We start from the raw sequence: 17918 nt of genomic DNA, 5'->3' as shown, positions 1-17918 counted from the left end.
CACTATGTAATCGGTTGTATGGGATCATGATCAGAGAGTATACTTGAAGTAATCGAATGTATGGGATGATGGTCAGAGAGTATTCTTGTTCTTCTTGTCAGCAGATTCTTGTTGTTTCTCGGTGTCGATTCTTGTGGTGGATTTCCGGCTAACTTCGGTGAAGTTGAATCTGAAATTCAGATGAAAGCTAGAGAAGATGACGTTAATCGGTTCATGCCTTAATTTTAGGGTTTCTCTTACTTTCTCTCTCTAGTCTCTCTGTATGTATTGTTGAAATTCAGATGAAAGCTAGAGAGATGATGATCGACTATAATCTCTCTCTCTCTCTCTCTCTCTCTCTCTCTATCTTTATCTGATAATTAAGGCATCAATTCGATTTGGGAATTTAGGGTTTTGGGAGAAATAAGGATTTGGGCCATTTGGGGAAAAGGCTTGAAATTAAGGATGAATCACTTGAATTTTTTTTTTTTTTTTTTTTTTTGACAAAGAAGATAAGACTTCATTCATTTGTGAGATACGTTATACATTGTTACGGGATAACCGAAGAATCCCAAAAACCTTAATGTTATGTTTGAGAACATTAGAAGCAAAGATATGAGTAGAGAGTTACATTCCCTAAAACAGTGGCTAAACAATGCCGATTGAAGAAAAGTACATTAGTGATTAATATCACTGATAAGAGGACGGAGTCGCCAAGGTGTGTCGGCGGAATGACTAGAAATACCTTGGATAACTGTTTCAGCATCTCCTTCAATAATAACTCAGCTAGAGCGGTAATGAATGGCAAGGTCAATTCCAAGTAAGAAATCTTGAGCTTCTCCCAATTCACTGGAATGTTCTTTTAGATTCTTTGAAGGAATGGCCAGCATGGTACCGTTTTGGTCTCGTGCGACTGCTGCACTTGAATTTTATTGAATAGATGTAAAACAAGGTAATAAAGGTCATTCAAATTGCTTGAACCGTTTGTATCCAGCCAATATATCTCAACTTTAAATTATTGATTTAGTTTATATATATATATATACATATATATATATATATACCAAAAAGTATACTCACACTACAAAAACACGTCACAGTATAGGTCGAAAAGCCGTTATAAAAGGTTGCTTGCAACGGCCTTGAACCGTTATAAAAAAATGAGCCGTTGTTGCTTGCAACGGCCTTGAACCGTTATAAAAAAATGAGCCGTTATAAAAAGTCCCGTTGCAAATAAAGTTGTAACGGCTCTGGTCCGTTACAATAGGTCTTTTTATAACGGCTTAGTATGGGTTAGCCGTTATAAAAGAGCTCACCAAAATGGCGGGAAAAATGATGGCGCCAAATCAGATGGAAAATTTGTAACGGCCCTTTTGAATAAGACCGTTATATATGCGTTCTCTTGTAACGGCCCTTTTGAAGGTAGCCGTTATAAATGCCTGATTTGACAAAAAAAATTCAAAAGCTCTGGAATCCAGCTGCAAAATGTTGCAGCTTTTACTGATGACCCTGTTTATAATTCAGAAAACTAAAACAAAAGAGACATTTGAAGCTAACCACACAATAAATAAAACGAAACAACTGTATTTGATTGATAGTAACACAAGTTTCAAGTTCATGCATCGATCCAACCCAAAAACGTATTACATTATATAAAATCAAAATCTCACACGCTTATCTCTTCACATGGTACATTCAAATCATCAGCAGGAGTTGGACCTCTTCGTACTCGACCTTGTATAGTTCCACATTGCATCATCTTTAACTCCTATAGTTGTTAAATAAGAGTTACAACACAAATTAACCACATTTAGAATCAGAATTTCATACAACATATGCTCAAGCAAGTATCAACAAGTTAGAAACATTTACATTCTAATTAATCGACTCACAAGTAGAGGAATCGACAGTAGCAGTCTACAATTTGGCACATTTTGTACACTAGAACTTCATGACCAAATTGGCTCCCAAATGCAACTTTCTAAGGCTATTCTAACACAATTAGGTCTTTAAACACAGCTGCTGCAACTAGATAAAAATATTCTCTAAGTTACTAATGTCCCCTTGACGAAGAAGTCTGACTCAGACTCAAACAAGTCAGATTCAAACATTAAAAGAACAAACACCACCTAAGACTTGTATGACAAGCAACATGTGATGGTTTCCTGTGCTATCAGGAATTCCAATGGAGTTGATGAAGCAAGGTGCTATGCTGATTGTGTTAAGTACACTTTTAGTTGCACTGGCTTGACCAACAACATTACTTGCTGCCACGGATTTCTTAGACAACAAAAACTGACTCCACTCTCTCTCTTCATATTTACATTTCAGACAAGTTAGAATAACAATCTATAATTTGAAGTGCAAAATGGGGTACAGACCTATGCGTCATCCATGGCCACGAGTGACTAGACAACATTCATCTAATGAAATAAACAAAACAGATGGTGGGATGGAGACTTGACATAAAAGTATAAAAAAAGAGAAAAAAAAAGAAGGAAATGACTGTGTAAATATTAATGTAGGCAACCTGCACAGTCAGATCATGGAGCTACTGTGCAATTCAAACATATAGATGTTTTACTTGTGTTAATTCCCTAAAAGACTCGCATGTATTCAAACATATAAATGCCTTTTATTTCTTACTTCTCATGGCAGATCACATTGAGAAATAGAGAAATAGGAGATGGAGGAAACTAATCATGATACCCTTCTCTGTGTCCAGTGTGCTTACACTTTACTCCAATCTTCATACATCACAACAACTCATGAAACCACCCTCCACCTCAACTTTGCCTTATTTTCCCCTCAATACCCAAGTCAACACTATTCTTCCTATCAATTGAATTCATTTATTAATTGATTGGCAAAAACAATATATAGATAGATCAAACTCTTATAACAGGCTAAGGTGAACTGATATCTGCACACAAAGTTATTCGTGAGACGTGACACTATAGTTCCATATGAATAGGACGTGTTTTTGTAGTGTCAACCCACTTTATGGGATTCCCACTTGAACCACATATGAGAGAAAATCTTGTTTTCTCTCTCATCTCACATGTCCAGTCACGTGGAGAGAAATTCTTGTTTCTCTCACATGCAGTTCAAGTGGGAGTCCCGGGAGGTGGGTTGTTTAGCCTTGTTGTATATATATATATATATATATATATATATATATATATATATATATATCCACCAGCATTTAGCTTAGTGGTTAGACAACCACTCCATTCCCTATATCGGAGGTCCAAATTCGATTTCATAAAAGTACAAAATCAATGATTTATTGAACTTGGGTGTAAATAAAATAGATTTAGGAATAAATGAGCTCTAATGTCCTACCAGATAACTTTAAGGGTCTTTATATGGCCTATAAGAGCAAGTCCAATGGCAGTCTGTCTTAGGCCGAAGAAACCACTTTTTCACCCAAAATTTTTGGCCTCAACTCAGCCTAAAAAATTCAGCTCCAACCCCAGCCTCTCTTGAGGCCGAAAATTTATTACGTGGGAAATGCGTGTGTGGCGTTTTTGTTGGTGTGCGAGAAATGTGTGTGGTTTTGTGTATATACAAAACACGTGTTTGAGCTATTTTCGAAATAATATTTTTTTTTCCAAGGTTGAAAAATTATTCGGGGACCGACACTTTCGTTCGATGTATTTTAATTATTAATGTGGAAGTTTTTTTTAGAGTTAAAAAAAATTAAAACTAATTACATTAAAAAAACGAAAAAAAAAAATAGGAGAAGATCTTGGTCGTTGGATTTTTTCCAACGCTCAAGATCATCCCCAACATGATCGTTGGGAAACCCCAACAGTCATGTTGGGGACCTTCAGCCAGCTGGGGCTCCGCCCAGCCGACTGTGGTCGGAGGGTGGGGCTGAGGCCAAAAATTTGAATTTTTAGCCTCAACCCGACACTCGCTGGACTTGCTCTACGGCACAACATGTCTTTGAGATGATAATTATTGAGCTTATTCAATTCATGATGTAATATGGTCATGATGTATCCATGTCATGTAATGATGTAATAACTCTCGAGTACATATCCACATATATATATATATATATATATATATATATATATATATATATATATATATATATATATATATATATATATATGTATATGTGTACCTATATTATTATTTGCGATTTGGTACTTGCATTTTACTTGTCTTCATCCTTTGACACGAGAACACTTTGTCAAATTAATAACTTGACATTTTATCTTAAATGGCAACTATTAAACGGTAGAAAATAAGGAAGAGTTTAATTATCCTTTTGTTTATTTATTTCTTTTCCTGGAAAATGACTACGAAAGTCATTACAATGACATTTAATACATCAAACATGTGATAAAAATGATAACCGTCAAATTAAAACTTGAAACAAGTGGACATAAAGTCCAACTGAACTACTGATCAGGTTGTAAGACTTCATGGAATTTCAGTGTTGATTACCTCAGACAAGAATCCAAGATTTACTTCTACATGGTGGGATAGTTCGCGAGATCTCTGATACCAACTGTGATCCTTGTGTTTCGAGTCACGGTTTGCCAGACAGTTTATAGAAGAAACTCGGCCTGAGTCTTACTCAAACCAGTTTCAAATATAAACCCAAGTCAAAACTCTCATGACGGGTTACAAATACTGAACACACGCAGCGGAAAATCAAGTAGTTTAGCCTTTTGAAAATATGCTCGGAAAACGTCTAACCAAAATAGTTTTCATAAAGAGAAAGATAATTTGAAATCACATTTATGTACAATTCATAAAAGAGACTAAATTTTTATAGTCTCCTCTGTAAATTGAACTCGCCAAACCTGAAAAACCTGTCAAGCATTCATACATATTGTTACAACTTTTAACATATCAACAAATTCAAAGTGATAAGGTGCATACTATTTACATGTGTACAATCACAAACATGTTAAAGAACGATTCTATGATATTGTAAATGATACTTATATAATATTAACGTTGTGATAATCGTAAGTTGAAAATATATAATAGAAACAAAGCATGACGAAACAAACGGCCTAAAGCCCAACTGACTACATTATTTATACCTTTAATATCCCAAGTTCAATAAAATATGGATTCCACCTCCTCCGGAAATCGAACCTGGGACTTCCAAAATTTTAGAGTTTATGTCAATACTTTCAACCACTTAGACAACCAAGAGTTGACTATTCTTCTGTGTTACCAATCTGCTAACGTTACGTGTGCACATTTTATATACAACTTTTTTACTTTAATCATTGGTGCTAACTTAGATAACAGTTTTCCTAATTATTGGATTTGATTCGGGAAGCACTATTTAGAAACCGTATATAAATGCTATCTGGAAACATATAAGGGATACTGAGTTAATTAGCTAATGTATTGTACACATAATTATTTTTGGTTGTAGAGAATTACGTTCTTAATGAAGTCGTCTCTATGTGCATGCAACCCTGCTACCTCATACAGCATCCTTCCTGATGCGATATGAAATCGTAATTATTCATGTTCCTAAAAACGTGTTACAAATTTCTACGTTACATTCAAGTAAATTAACTGCACTTTTGGATTTTTTCTCATACGTGTCTACAACTATTCCCGACTAACTAATATTTGCAGACGTTGACTATCATACATAGTTCAGTCTTCAATTAACTATTAATGTTGAACGTGATTGAATTGTACTTACACATCGTTTAATTCTAGCCTTTATTTTATAATAGATAACATATCCACATATAAAATTGTTCCAAGAAAAGCATCACATGTGATCATTCTTCTTTTACGAAATTAAGTTGTAAGCGATTCGATTTATGTAATGCTAAGTTAGAAACTCAAACGGTATAGTAAGAATACGATTAATATAGGATATTTGTTGGATATACTCACTTAGTATTTTGGAGATCTTATCTATGCAAATCCGGTAAACACACGGATACTAAATCTTTATTGGGTAAGAAAATAAAGACCCATAAACGACATAAACGATTCTAGTACCGGGGTACCCATATTCACATAAAGAAATACAAGAATAAGATCTTGATTAATTTTTATTCAGAATGAATTTTAATTAACTTCTTAATGAAGTGATTACAATAGTATTTATAGGAGAATAGTAAGAAGGATGATTAAGTTTGTTAACTAATATTAACACCTCAGTAACACTTCCTTCGATCTTTATCTTCAAAGCTGATTCAAGGTTGACTCATCCGAATTGGTGGGGAGAATAAAGGGAGGAAATCCCCGTTAAAAGAAGATACCATATAATCATATATGAAACGATGCCAATTAGACGCATCCATTCATATGACGTGTTTCCATTCATATGAGACCCCATGAATTACAATAAAAAGGGGTGCTCACTCTTCAATACCCTCAAGCTGGGAGAGCCAATCTTAGTTCATATATTGTGAGTAAAATACCTTTTTTTTTTTTTTTTCTTTTTTTGTTTTGTTGGTTGTTTCATATTTTTCATTAATGAAATAATGGGACTCTTTCTTGTCTTTATGTTGCAGTTTTATAATTAACAAGAAGAAAAAAAGTCAATATGGACAGTGCAAAGCAAAACCAAAATCGAAAGAGAGATGGAGAGAATCAAAACCGAAAGAGAGATGGAGAGAAGAGGAAGAAAGCAAAGGAGGCAAAGAGAAAGACTCAATCCAAATTCGAACTTGTACGTAAGGGGGTATTTCTTCATGAAGATATCACCTTTGAAATACTTTCTCGTTTACCTGCCGAGACAATTTTAATATTTAAACAAGTATGCAAAATTTGGGGATCTGTTTTTAGTAGTACTTATTTTATTGATAAGCATTTGAGGGCGCGACGGAGGTTGTTAAAGCTTAACGGTGAAGAGGAAGAGGAGGTTAGTGGAGTTGAAGCTTCAAAAGAAAATTTAGGTCTTCTTTTCTCATTTCGTTTGAAGCGAGAACCTAACACTCAACTATATTACGGGGACTATGATAAGATAATTAAGGATGAGGGGATGTTCTCTTACGAAAAACTTGCGATGATAGACGTCCCACCGACCAACAAACGTTATGGTAGATGTGATCCAATTGGTTCCAGCAACGGTTTAGTTTGTTTCGCTTTAACCGACTATTACAACACTCCCTACGTACTCTGTCACATTTACAATCCTGTCTACATCCTTAACCCTCTTACCAGAGAATACTTCAACCTTCCAAGACTTGAAGAAAGTTTTAAGGCAATGATATGTGGATTTGGTTTTAGTCCTATATCTAATGAGTACAAAGTTGTTCGAATCTACTACTCCCAGATGGATGGCGTTATGGGACATGTCCAAGTATACACTATAGGGAGTGGAAGTGGATGGAGAAACCTCGGAGTAATCCAATTCAAACGACCGAAATCAGGCCCATTATTTTGTGGTATCGATCTGTATGGTGCTCTTCACTGGCTAGACAAAAGTAAGTCGAAGATTTTAGCTTTCAATATAGCGGAAGAGGTATTCAGCTATATCGATTTGCCTCCTAGTTTATCACATACTGCTGATTATATCGACCCTCTCCATGTATTTTACATCGGAGTCATGGGAAGGTGTTTGTGCTTATTTCATGAAATGCCAATTCAAATTTCTAAATATATGGTCACAAGAGAATAGGACTAAGGATGAGCCTGGAAATTGGAAAATGAAGGTTAGTATTAAATTTGAACGTGTACAAAATATAGCCTTCGCAGCTACCAAGAAAGATGAAGTTTTAGTGTGGCAGAATAATACAATTCTTTCTCGATACGACTCCGAGACTTCGAAATTCAAACAACTCACCAAGGATGATAGAGGTTTGGAAAGTTTCAATGCAATTCCTCACTTCAACACCTTGGTTTCGATCAAAGCTCTTGGTGAAAATAATTGCAAGAAAAGGAGACGGATTGTTCGTAAAGAAATTACTGAAGAAGCATAACTTGAGTCCCTACTTTATTTCGATAATGCATACTTATATTTTATTCCGGTAATGCATACTTATATTTTATGTAATAAGTTATGAGAAACATAAAGAACATTTATGAAGTTGTAGCAACTTATCATTTATCAATGAACTCATAATATTTGCTTTTTATATATATTCGTCCATCATCACCTTATATAAATGCTATATTGTAATTTTGATTATAACTTACTGGAGCTTTTGTAAAATTTGGTTGGACTTGTATATAACATAAACCTAATTCATGTTCTTATATTAACCTAATAAAATTTGATTGCGGCATTTATGCTAGCGCTCGTCGGAACTAACTTTCCTTAAAACTTGACAGCTTTTTAACTTGTGTACGTAGGAAAGAGCATAATATGTACGTGACTATTTAACTTGTGTACGTAGGAAAGAGCATACTATATACGTGACTTTTGAATTGTGTACGTAGGAAAAAAGCATAATATGTACGTGACTATTTTTTAACATATTAATCGTCTTTACTGTTTAAGGATTACGAATGTAGTATATTTCGACAACCTTCTACCGAATTATTCCTAATTCATCCACAACTACCATGTAAAGATATAACCGTAATTAAAACCACATCAAGTATGTCTCCTTTAACGCAAACTAAACATAATTCTGATTAAATTGTATACGTAAACTAAAAATTAGGTATATGTGCTTGACTATTTCTCCTTTAACGCAAACGAAAAACATGTTAACGATCGCTTGAATTAACTTCCTGAAAGCCTTTCTTTACTTTGTTCATTAGTATTTTAGATATAAAATTCTAGGTGTAATGTGTTTACCTTAATACAAAAAGATTTATTAGGAATGAAATTTCTGAAATCAATTAGGTTACAAATTCTCCCCTCTCTCGCTATCCAAATGACCAGTCAAATAATCATTCTCTATCATACAAGTATTCTAGATGAATCTTAACAATAAAAAAAAGTATTCTAGATGAAAGACATTTCCATATTAAGGTGGGACCTTGGGAAACATGCATGATGATATGTTCTCTTATTGCATTCTCCAAAATTATTTCTTCTCTAAATACCAGTTGGGGTATGTTTGTTACGTGTTAAAATCCAATGGAAAAATCGATTTTCGTACGAAAATGAATTTTCTGTTGTTTGATTGGCCACTTAAGATGTGAAAATCAATTTCTGACGGAAAACAAAGTGTGAAAATGGTCTAAAATATTTTCTCACCTTTTAGATGGGAAAGTTCATTTCTCACGTTTCATGACGCGCTCTCTCTCTCCTCTCTTTGTCCCATAACTCTCTCTCTCGCTCAAAATTCAGATCTTGCATAAGCTATACACCAAATCGATTGTATTGCACGATGGTGAACCGTAACCAAATCGATTTATCGATTATCCAAATCTTTGAGAAAACACAAAACCGAATTGATTGTAAAGAAGTATTGAACCTTTTTGCAAAAAAAACTATTGAACCATGTCTAATCGATTGTATGGGATCATGATCAGAGAGTATACACTATGTAATCGGTTGTATGGGATCATGATCAGAGAGTATACTTGAAGTAATCGAATGTATGGGATGATGGTCAGAGAGTATTCTTGTTCTTCTTGTCAGCAGATTCTTGTTGTTTCTCGGTGTCGATTCTTGTGGTGGATTTCCGGCTAACTTCGGTGAAGTTGAATCTGAAATTCAGATGAAAGCTAGAGAAGATGACGTTAATCGGTTCATGCCTTAATTTTAGGGTTTCTCTTACTTTCTCTCTCTAGTCTCTCTGTATGTATTGTTGAAATTCAGATGAAAGCTAGAGAGATGATGATCGACTATAATCTCTCTCTCTCTCTCTCTCTCTCTCTCTCTCTCTATCTTTATCTGATAATTAAGGCATCAATTCGATTTGGGAATTTAGGGTTTTGGGAGAAATAAGGATTTGGGCCATTTGGGGAAAAGGCTTGAAATTAAGGATGAATCACTTGAATTTTTTTTTTTTTTTTTTTTTTTTGACAAAGAAGATAAGACTTCATTCATTTGTGAGATACGTTATACATTGTTACGGGATAACCGAAGAATCCCAAAAACCTTAATGTTATGTTTGAGAACATTAGAAGCAAAGATATGAGTAGAGAGTTACATTCCCTAAAACAGTGGCTAAACAATGCCGATTGAAGAAAAGTACATTAGTGATTAATATCACTGATAAGAGGACGGAGTCGCCAAGGTGTGTCGGCGGAATGACTAGAAATACCTTGGATAACTGTTTCAGCATCTCCTTCAATAATAACTCAGCTAGAGCGGTAATGAATGGCAAGGTCAATTCCAAGTAAGAAATCTTGAGCTTCTCCCAATTCACTGGAATGTTCTTTTAGATTCTTTGAAGGAATGGCCAGCATGGTACCGTTTTGGTCTCGTGCGACTGCTGCACTTGAATTTTATTGAATAGATGTAAAACAAGGTAATAAAGGTCATTCAAATTGCTTGAACCGTTTGTATCCAGCCAATATATCTCAACTTTAAATTATTGATTTAGTTTATATATATATATACATATATATATATATACCAAAAAGTATACTCACACTACAAAAACACGTCACAGTATAGGTCGAAAAGCCGTTATAAAAGGTTGCTTGCAACGGCCTTGAACCGTTATAAAAAAATGAGCCGTTATAAAAAGTCCCGTTACAAATAAAGTTGTAACGGCTCTGGTCCGTTACAATAGGTCTTTTTATAACGGCTTAGTATGGGTTAGCCGTTATAAAAGAGCTCACCAAAATGGCGGGAAAAATGATGGCGCCAAATCAGATGGAAAATTTGTAACGGCCCTTTTGAATAAGACCGTTATATATGCGTTCTCTTGTAACGGCCCTTTTGAAGGTAGCCGTTATAAATGCTCCTCTTGTAACGGCCCTTTTGAAGGTAGCCGTTATAAATGCCTGATTTGACAAAAAAAATTCAAAAGCTCTGGAATCCAGCTGCAAAATGTTGCAGCTTTTACTGATGACCCTGTTTATAATTCAGAAAACTAAAACAAAAGAGACATTTGAAGCTAACCACACAATAAATAAAACGAAACAACTGTATTTGATTGATAGTAACACAAGTTTCAAGTTCATGCATCGATCCAACCCAAAAACGTATTACATTATATAAAATCAAAATCTCACACGCTTATCTCTTCACATGGTACATTCAAATCATCAGCAGGAGTTGGACCTCTTCGTACTCGACCTTGTATAGTTCCACATTGCATCATCTTTAACTCCTATAGTTGTTAAATAAGAGTTACAACACAAATTAACCACATTTAGAATCAGAATTTCATACAACATATGCTCAAGCAAGTATCAACAAGTTAGAAACATTTACATTCTAATTAATCGACTCACAAGTAGAGGAATCGACAGTAGCAGTCTACAATTTGGCACATTTTGTACACTAGAACTTCATGACCAAATTGGCTCCCAAATGCAACTTTCTAAGGCTATTCTAACACAATTAGGTCTTTAAACACAGCTGCTGCAACTAGATAAAAATATTCTCTAAGTTACTAATGTCCCCTTGACGAAGAAGTCTGACTCAGACTCAAACAAGTCAGATTCAAACATTAAAAGAACAAACACCACCTAAGACTTGTATGACAAGCAACATGTGATGGTTTCCTGTGCTATCAGGAATTCCAATGGAGTTGATGAAGCAAGGTGCTATGCTGATTGTTTTAAGTACACTTTTAGTTGCACTGGCTTGACCAACAACATTACTTGCTGCCACGGATTTCTTAGACAACAAAAACTGACTCCACTCTCTCTCTTCATATTTACATTTCAGACAAGTTAGAATAACAATCTATAATTTGAAGTGCAAAATGGGGTACAGACCTATGCGTCATCCATGGCCACGAGTGACTAGACAACATTCATCTAATGAAATAAACAAAACAGATGGTGGGATGGAGACTTGACATAAAAGTATAAAAAAAGAGAAAAAAAAGAAGGAAATGACTGTGTAAATATTAATGTAGGCAACCTGCACAGTCAGATCATGGAGCTACTGTGCAATTCAAACATATAGATGTTTTACTTGTGTTAATTCCCTAAAAGACTCGCATGTATTCAAACATATAAATGCCTTTTATTTCTTACTTCTCATGGCAGATCACATTGAGAAATAGAGAAATAGGAGATGGAGGAAACTAATCATGATACCCTTCTCTGTGTCCAGTGTGCTTACACTTTACTCCAATCTTCATACATCACAACAACTCATGAAACCACCCTCCACCTCAACTTTGCCTTATTTTCCCCTCAATACCCAAGTCAACACTATTCTTCCTATCAATTGAATTCATTTATTAATTGATTGGCAAAAACAATATATAGATAGATCAAACTCTTATAACAGGTTAAGGTGAACTGATATCTGCACACAAAGTTATTCGTGAGACATGACACTATAGTTCCATATGAATAGGACGTGTTTTTGTAGTGTCAACCCACTTTATGGGACTCCCACTTGAACCAAATATGAGAGAAAATCTTGTTTTTCTCTCTCATCTCACATGTCCAGTCACGTGGAGAGAGAAATTCTTGTTTCTCTCACATGCGGTTCAAGTGGGAGTCCCAGGAGGTGGGTTGTTTAGCCTTGTTGTATATATATCCACCAACATTTAGCTTAGTGGTTAGACAACCACTCCATTCCCTATATCGGAGGTCCAAATTCGATTTCATAAAAGTACAAAATCAATGATTTATTGAACTTGGGTGTAAATAAAATAGATTTAGGTTTAAATGAGCTCTAATGTCCTACCAGATGACTTTAAGGGTCTTTATATGGCCTATAAGAGCAAGTCCAATGGCAGTCTGTCTTAGGCCGAAAAAACCACTTTTTCACCCAAAATTTTTGGCCTCAACTCAGCCTAAAAATTCAGCTCCAACCCCAGCCTCTCTTGAGGCCGAAAATTTGTTACGTGGGAAATGCGTGTGTGGCATTTTTGTTGGTGTGCGAGAAACGTGTGTGGTTTTGTGTATATACAAAACACGTGTTTGAGCTATTTTCGAAATAATATTTTTTTTTCCAAGGTTGAAAAATTATTCGGGGACCGAAACTTTCGTTCGATGTATTTTAATTATTAATGTGGAAGTGTTTTTTAGAGTTAAAAAATATTAAAACTAATTACATTAAAAAAAACGAAAAAAAAAATAGGAGAAGATCTTGGTCGTTGGATTTTTTCCAACGGTCAAGATCATCCCCAACATGACCGTTGGGAGTCCCCAACAGTCATGTTGGGACCTTCAGTCGGCTGGGGCTCCGCCAAGCCGACGGTGGTCGGAGGGTGGGGTTGAGGCCAAAAATTTGAATTTTTAGCCTCAAGCCGACACTCGCTGGACTTGCTCTACGGCACAACATGTCTTTGAGATGATAGTTATTGAGCTTATTCAATTCATGATGTAATATGATCATGATGTATCCATGTCATGTAATGATGTAATAACTCTTGAGTACATATCCACATATATATATATATACCTATATTATTATTTGCGATTTTGTACTTACATTTTACTTGTCTTCATCCTTTGACACGAGAACACATTGTCAAATTAATAACTTGATGTTTTATCTTTAATGGCAACTATTAAACGGTAGAAAATAAGGAAGAGTTTAATTATCCTTTTGTATTATTTATTTCTTTTCCTGGAAAATGACTACGAAAGTCATTACAATGACATTTAATACATCAAACATGTGATAAAAATGATAACCGTCAAATTAAAACTTGAAACAAGTGGACCTAAAGTCCAACTGAACTACTGATCAGGTTGTAAGACTTCATGGAATTTCAGTGTTGATTACCTCAGACAAGAATCCAAGATTTACTTCTACATGGTGGGATAGTTCGCGAGAGCTCTGATACCAACTGTGATGCCTTGTGTTTCGAGTCACGGTTTGCCAGGCAGTTTATAGAAGAAACTCGGCCTGAGTCTTACCCAAACCAGTTTCAAATATAAACCCAAGTCAAAACTCTCATGATGTGTTACAAATACTGAACACACGCAGCGGAAAATCAAGTAGTTTAGCCTTTTGACAATATGCTCGGAAAGCGTGTAACCAAAATAATTTTCATAAAGAGAAAGATAATTTGAAATCACATTTATGTACAATTCATAAAAGAGACTAAATTTTGACAGTCTCCTCGTAAATTGAACTCGCCAAACCTGAAAAACCTGTCAAGCATTCATACATATTGTTACAACTTTTTAACATATCAACAAATTCAAAGTGATAAGGTGCATACTATTTACATGTGTACAATCACAAACATGTTAAAGAACGATTCTATGATATAGTAAATGATACTTATATAATATTAACGTTGTGATAATCGTAAGTTGAAAATATATAATAGAAACATAGCATGACGAAACAAACGGCCTAAAGCCCACTGACTACATTATTTATACCTTTAATATCCCAAGTTCAATAAAATATGGATTCCACCTCCTCCCGAAATCGAACCTGGGACCTCCAAAATTTTAGAATTTATGTCAATACTTTCAACCACTTAGACAACCAAGCGTTGATTATTCTTCTGTATTACCAATCTGCTAACGTTACGTGTGCACATTGTATATACAACTTTTTTACTTTAATCATAGGTGCTAACTTAGATAACAGTTTTCCTAATTATTGGATTTGATTCGGGAAGCACTATTTAGAAACCGAATATAAATGCTATCTGGAAACATATAAGGGATATTGAGTTAATTAGCTAATGTACTGTACACATAATTATTTCTGGTTGTAGAGAATTACGTTCTTAATGAAGTCGTCTCTATGTGCATGCAACCCTGCTACCTCATACAGCATCCTTCCTGATGCGATATGAAATCGTAATTATTCATGTTACAAATTTCTACGTTGCATTCAAGTAAATTAACTGCACTTTTGGATTTTTTCTCATACGTGTCTCCAACTATTCCCGACTAAGTAATATTTGCAGATGTTGACTATCATACATAGTTCAGTCTTCAATTAACTATTAATGTTGAACGCTTGATTGAATTTTACTTGCACGTCGTTTAATTCTAGCCTTTATTTTATAGTAGATAACATATTCACATATAATATTGTTCCAAGAAAAGCATCACATGTGATCATTCTTCTTTTACGAAATTAAGTTGTAATCGATTCGATTTATGTCATGCTAAGTTAGAAACTCAAACGGTATAGTAAGAATACGATTAATATAGGATATTTGTTGGATATACTCACTTAGTATTTTGGAGATCTTATCTATGCAAATCCGGTAAACACACGGATACTAAATCTTTATTGGGTAAGAAAATAAAGACCCATAAACGACATAAACGATTCTAGTACCGGGGTACCCATATTCACATAAAGAAATACAAGAATAAGATCTTGATTAATTTTTATTCAGAATGAATTTTAATTAACTTCTTAATGAAGTGATTACAATAGTATTTATAGGAGAAGAGTAAGAAGGATGATTAAGTTTGTTAACTAATATTAACACCTCAGTAACACTTCCTTCGATCTTTATCTTCAAAGCTGATTCAAGGTTGACTCATCCGAATTGGTGGGGAGAATAAAGGGAGGAAATCCCCGTTTAAAAAGGATACCATATAATCATATATGAAACGACGCCAATTAGACGCATCCATTCATATGACGTGTTTCCGTTCATATGAGACCCCATGAATTACAATAAAAAGGGGTACTCACTCTTCAATACCCTCAGGCTGGGAGAGCCAATCTTAGTTCATATATTGTGAGTAAAATACCTTCTTTTTTTTTTTTTTTTTGTTTTGTTTTGTTGGTTGTTTCATATTTTTCATTAATGAAATAATGGGACTCTTGCTTATCTTTATGTTGCAGTTTTATAATTAACAAGAAGAAAAAAAAGTCAATATGGACAGTGCAAAGCAAAATCAAAATCGAAAGAGAGATGGAGAGATGAACAAAAATCGAATGAGAGATGGAGAGAAGAGGAAGAAAGCAAAAGAGGCAAAGAAAAAGATTCAATCCAAATTCGAACTTGTACGTAAGGGAGTATTTCTTCATGAAGATATCACCTTTGAAATACTTTCTCGTTTACCTGCCGAGACAATTTTAATATTTAAACAAGTATGCAAAATTTGGGGATCTGTTTTTAGTAGTACTTATTTTATTGATAAGCATTTGAGGGCGCGACGGAGGTTGTTAAAGCTTAACGGTGAAGAGGAAGAGGAGGTTAGTGGAGTTGAAGCTTCAAAAGAAAATTTAGGTCTTCTTTTCTCATTTCGTTTGAAGCGAGAACCTAACACTCAACTATATTACGGGGACTATGATAAGATAATTAAGGATGAGGGGATGTTCTCTTACGAAAAACTTGCGATGATAGACGTCCCACCGACCAACAAGCGTTATGGTAGATGTGATCCAATTGGTTCCAGCAACGGTTTAGTTTGTTTCGCTTTAACCGACTATTACAACTCCCCCTACATACTCTGTCACGTTTACAATCCTGTCTACATCCTTAACCCTCTTACCAGAGAATACTTCAACCTTCCAAGATCTGAAGAAAGTTTTAAGGCAATGATATGTGGATTTGGTTTTAGTCCTATATCTAATGAGTACAAAGTTGTTCGAATCTACTACTCCCAGATGGATGGCATTATGGGACATGTCCAAGTATACACTATAGGGAGTGGAAGTGGATGGAGAAACCTCGGAGTAATCCAATTCAAACGACCGAAATCAGGCCCATTATTTTGTGGTATCGATCTGTATGGTGCTCTTCACTGGCTAGACAAAAGTAAGTCGAAGATTTTAGCTTTCAATATAGCGGAAGAGGTATTCAGCTATATCGATTTGCCTCCTAGTCCTGGTTTATCACATACAGCTGATTATATCGACCCTCTCCATGTATTTTACATCGGAGTAATGGGAAGGTGTTTGTGCTTATTTCATGAAGTGAGATTCACATTTCTAAACATATGGTCACTAGAGAATAGGACTAAGAATGAGCCTGGAAATTGGAAAATGAAGGTTAGTATTAAATATGAACGTGTACAAAATATACCCTTCGCAGCTACCAAGAAAGATGAAGTTTTAGTGTGGCAGAATAATACCATTCTTTCTCGATACGACTCAGAAACTATGAAATTCAAACAACTCACGAAGGATGATCGAGGTTTGGAAAGTTTTTATGCAATTCCTCACATGAACACCTTGGTTTCGATCAAAGCTCTTGGCGAAAATAATTGCAAGAAAAGAAGACGATTTGTTCGCAAAGATATTAATGAAGAAGTTTAACTTCAATGCCTAGTTTATTTCTATAATGCACGCTTATATTTTATTCCGGTAATGCACACGTATATTTTACGTACTAAGTTATGAGAAACACAAAGAACATTTATGAAGTTGTAGCAACTTATTATTTATCAATGAACTCATAATATTTACTTTTTACATATATTCGTCCATCATCGCCTTATATAAATGCTATATTGTAATTTTGATGATAACTTACTGGAGCATTTGTAAAATTTGGTTGGACTAGTATATAACATAAACCTAATTTATGTTCTTATTTTAACCTAATTATAGTTCTTATTTTTAGGTTAGAGTATGAAATTAACAATCAATTCTTGTGTTTGGTAGGAGTAGGAGTTCGAACTTAAGCGTGATTGTGGCATTTATGTTAGCGCTCGTCGGAACTAACTTTCCTTAAAACTTGACAACTTTTTAACTTGTGAACGTAGGAAAGAGCATAATATGTACAATGTACGTGACTTTTTAACTTGTGTGCGTAGGAAAGAGCATAATATGTACGTGACTTTTTAACTAGTGTATGTAGGAAAAAGCATAATATGTACTTGACTATTTTTTTAACATATTAATCGTCGTTACTGTTTAAGGATTACGAATGAAGTACATTTCGACTACCTTCTACCGAATTATTCCTAATTCATTCACAAGTACCATGTAAAGATATAACCGTAATTAAAAC

The 17918-nt window shown here is 34.8% G+C and overlaps 2 protein-coding genes across 2 annotated transcripts; both read left to right on the top strand.

Moving 5' to 3' along the window:
- The first annotated feature begins 6529 nt into the window (after positions 1–6529).
- LOC147543190 (F-box protein At1g47340-like) lies at positions 6530–7907 on the top strand. The gene is made up of 2 exons (XM_086635395.1): positions 6530–7544; positions 7675–7907. The coding sequence occupies exons 1-2, from the start codon at positions 6530–6532 to the stop codon at positions 7905–7907; spliced, it is 1248 nt and encodes a 415-aa protein (XP_086491521.1).
- A 7928-nt stretch (positions 7908–15835) lies between these two features.
- LOC147543189 (putative F-box protein At1g32420) lies at positions 15836–17221 on the top strand. The gene has a single exon (XM_086635394.1). The coding sequence runs from the start codon at positions 15836–15838 to the stop codon at positions 17219–17221; it is 1386 nt and encodes a 461-aa protein (XP_086491520.1).
- Positions 17222–17918: the final 697 nt, after the last annotated feature.

The sequence above is a fragment of the Eschscholzia californica genome, unplaced genomic scaffold (assembly GCF_041429995.1).
Source record: "Eschscholzia californica isolate CP2 unplaced genomic scaffold, dmEscCali1.0.p SCAF_4, whole genome shotgun sequence".
In the NCBI taxonomy this organism is placed as follows: domain Eukaryota; kingdom Viridiplantae; phylum Streptophyta; class Magnoliopsida; order Ranunculales; family Papaveraceae; genus Eschscholzia; species Eschscholzia californica.
Note: the sequence above shows the minus strand (reverse complement) of the source record. Positions and strands in the feature narration are given on the sequence as shown.

Coding starts and splice junctions, on each gene's coding strand:
- LOC147543190 (XM_086635395.1), top strand. CDS start 6,530: ATGGACAGTGCAAAGCAAAACCAAAATCGAAAGAGAGATGGAGAGAAT. Junction 7,545..7,674: donor CATCGGAGTCATGGGAAGGT/GTTTGTGCTTAT, acceptor TACAAAATATAG/CCTTCGCAGCTACCAAGAAA.
- LOC147543189 (XM_086635394.1), top strand. CDS start 15,836: ATGGACAGTGCAAAGCAAAATCAAAATCGAAAGAGAGATGGAGAGATG.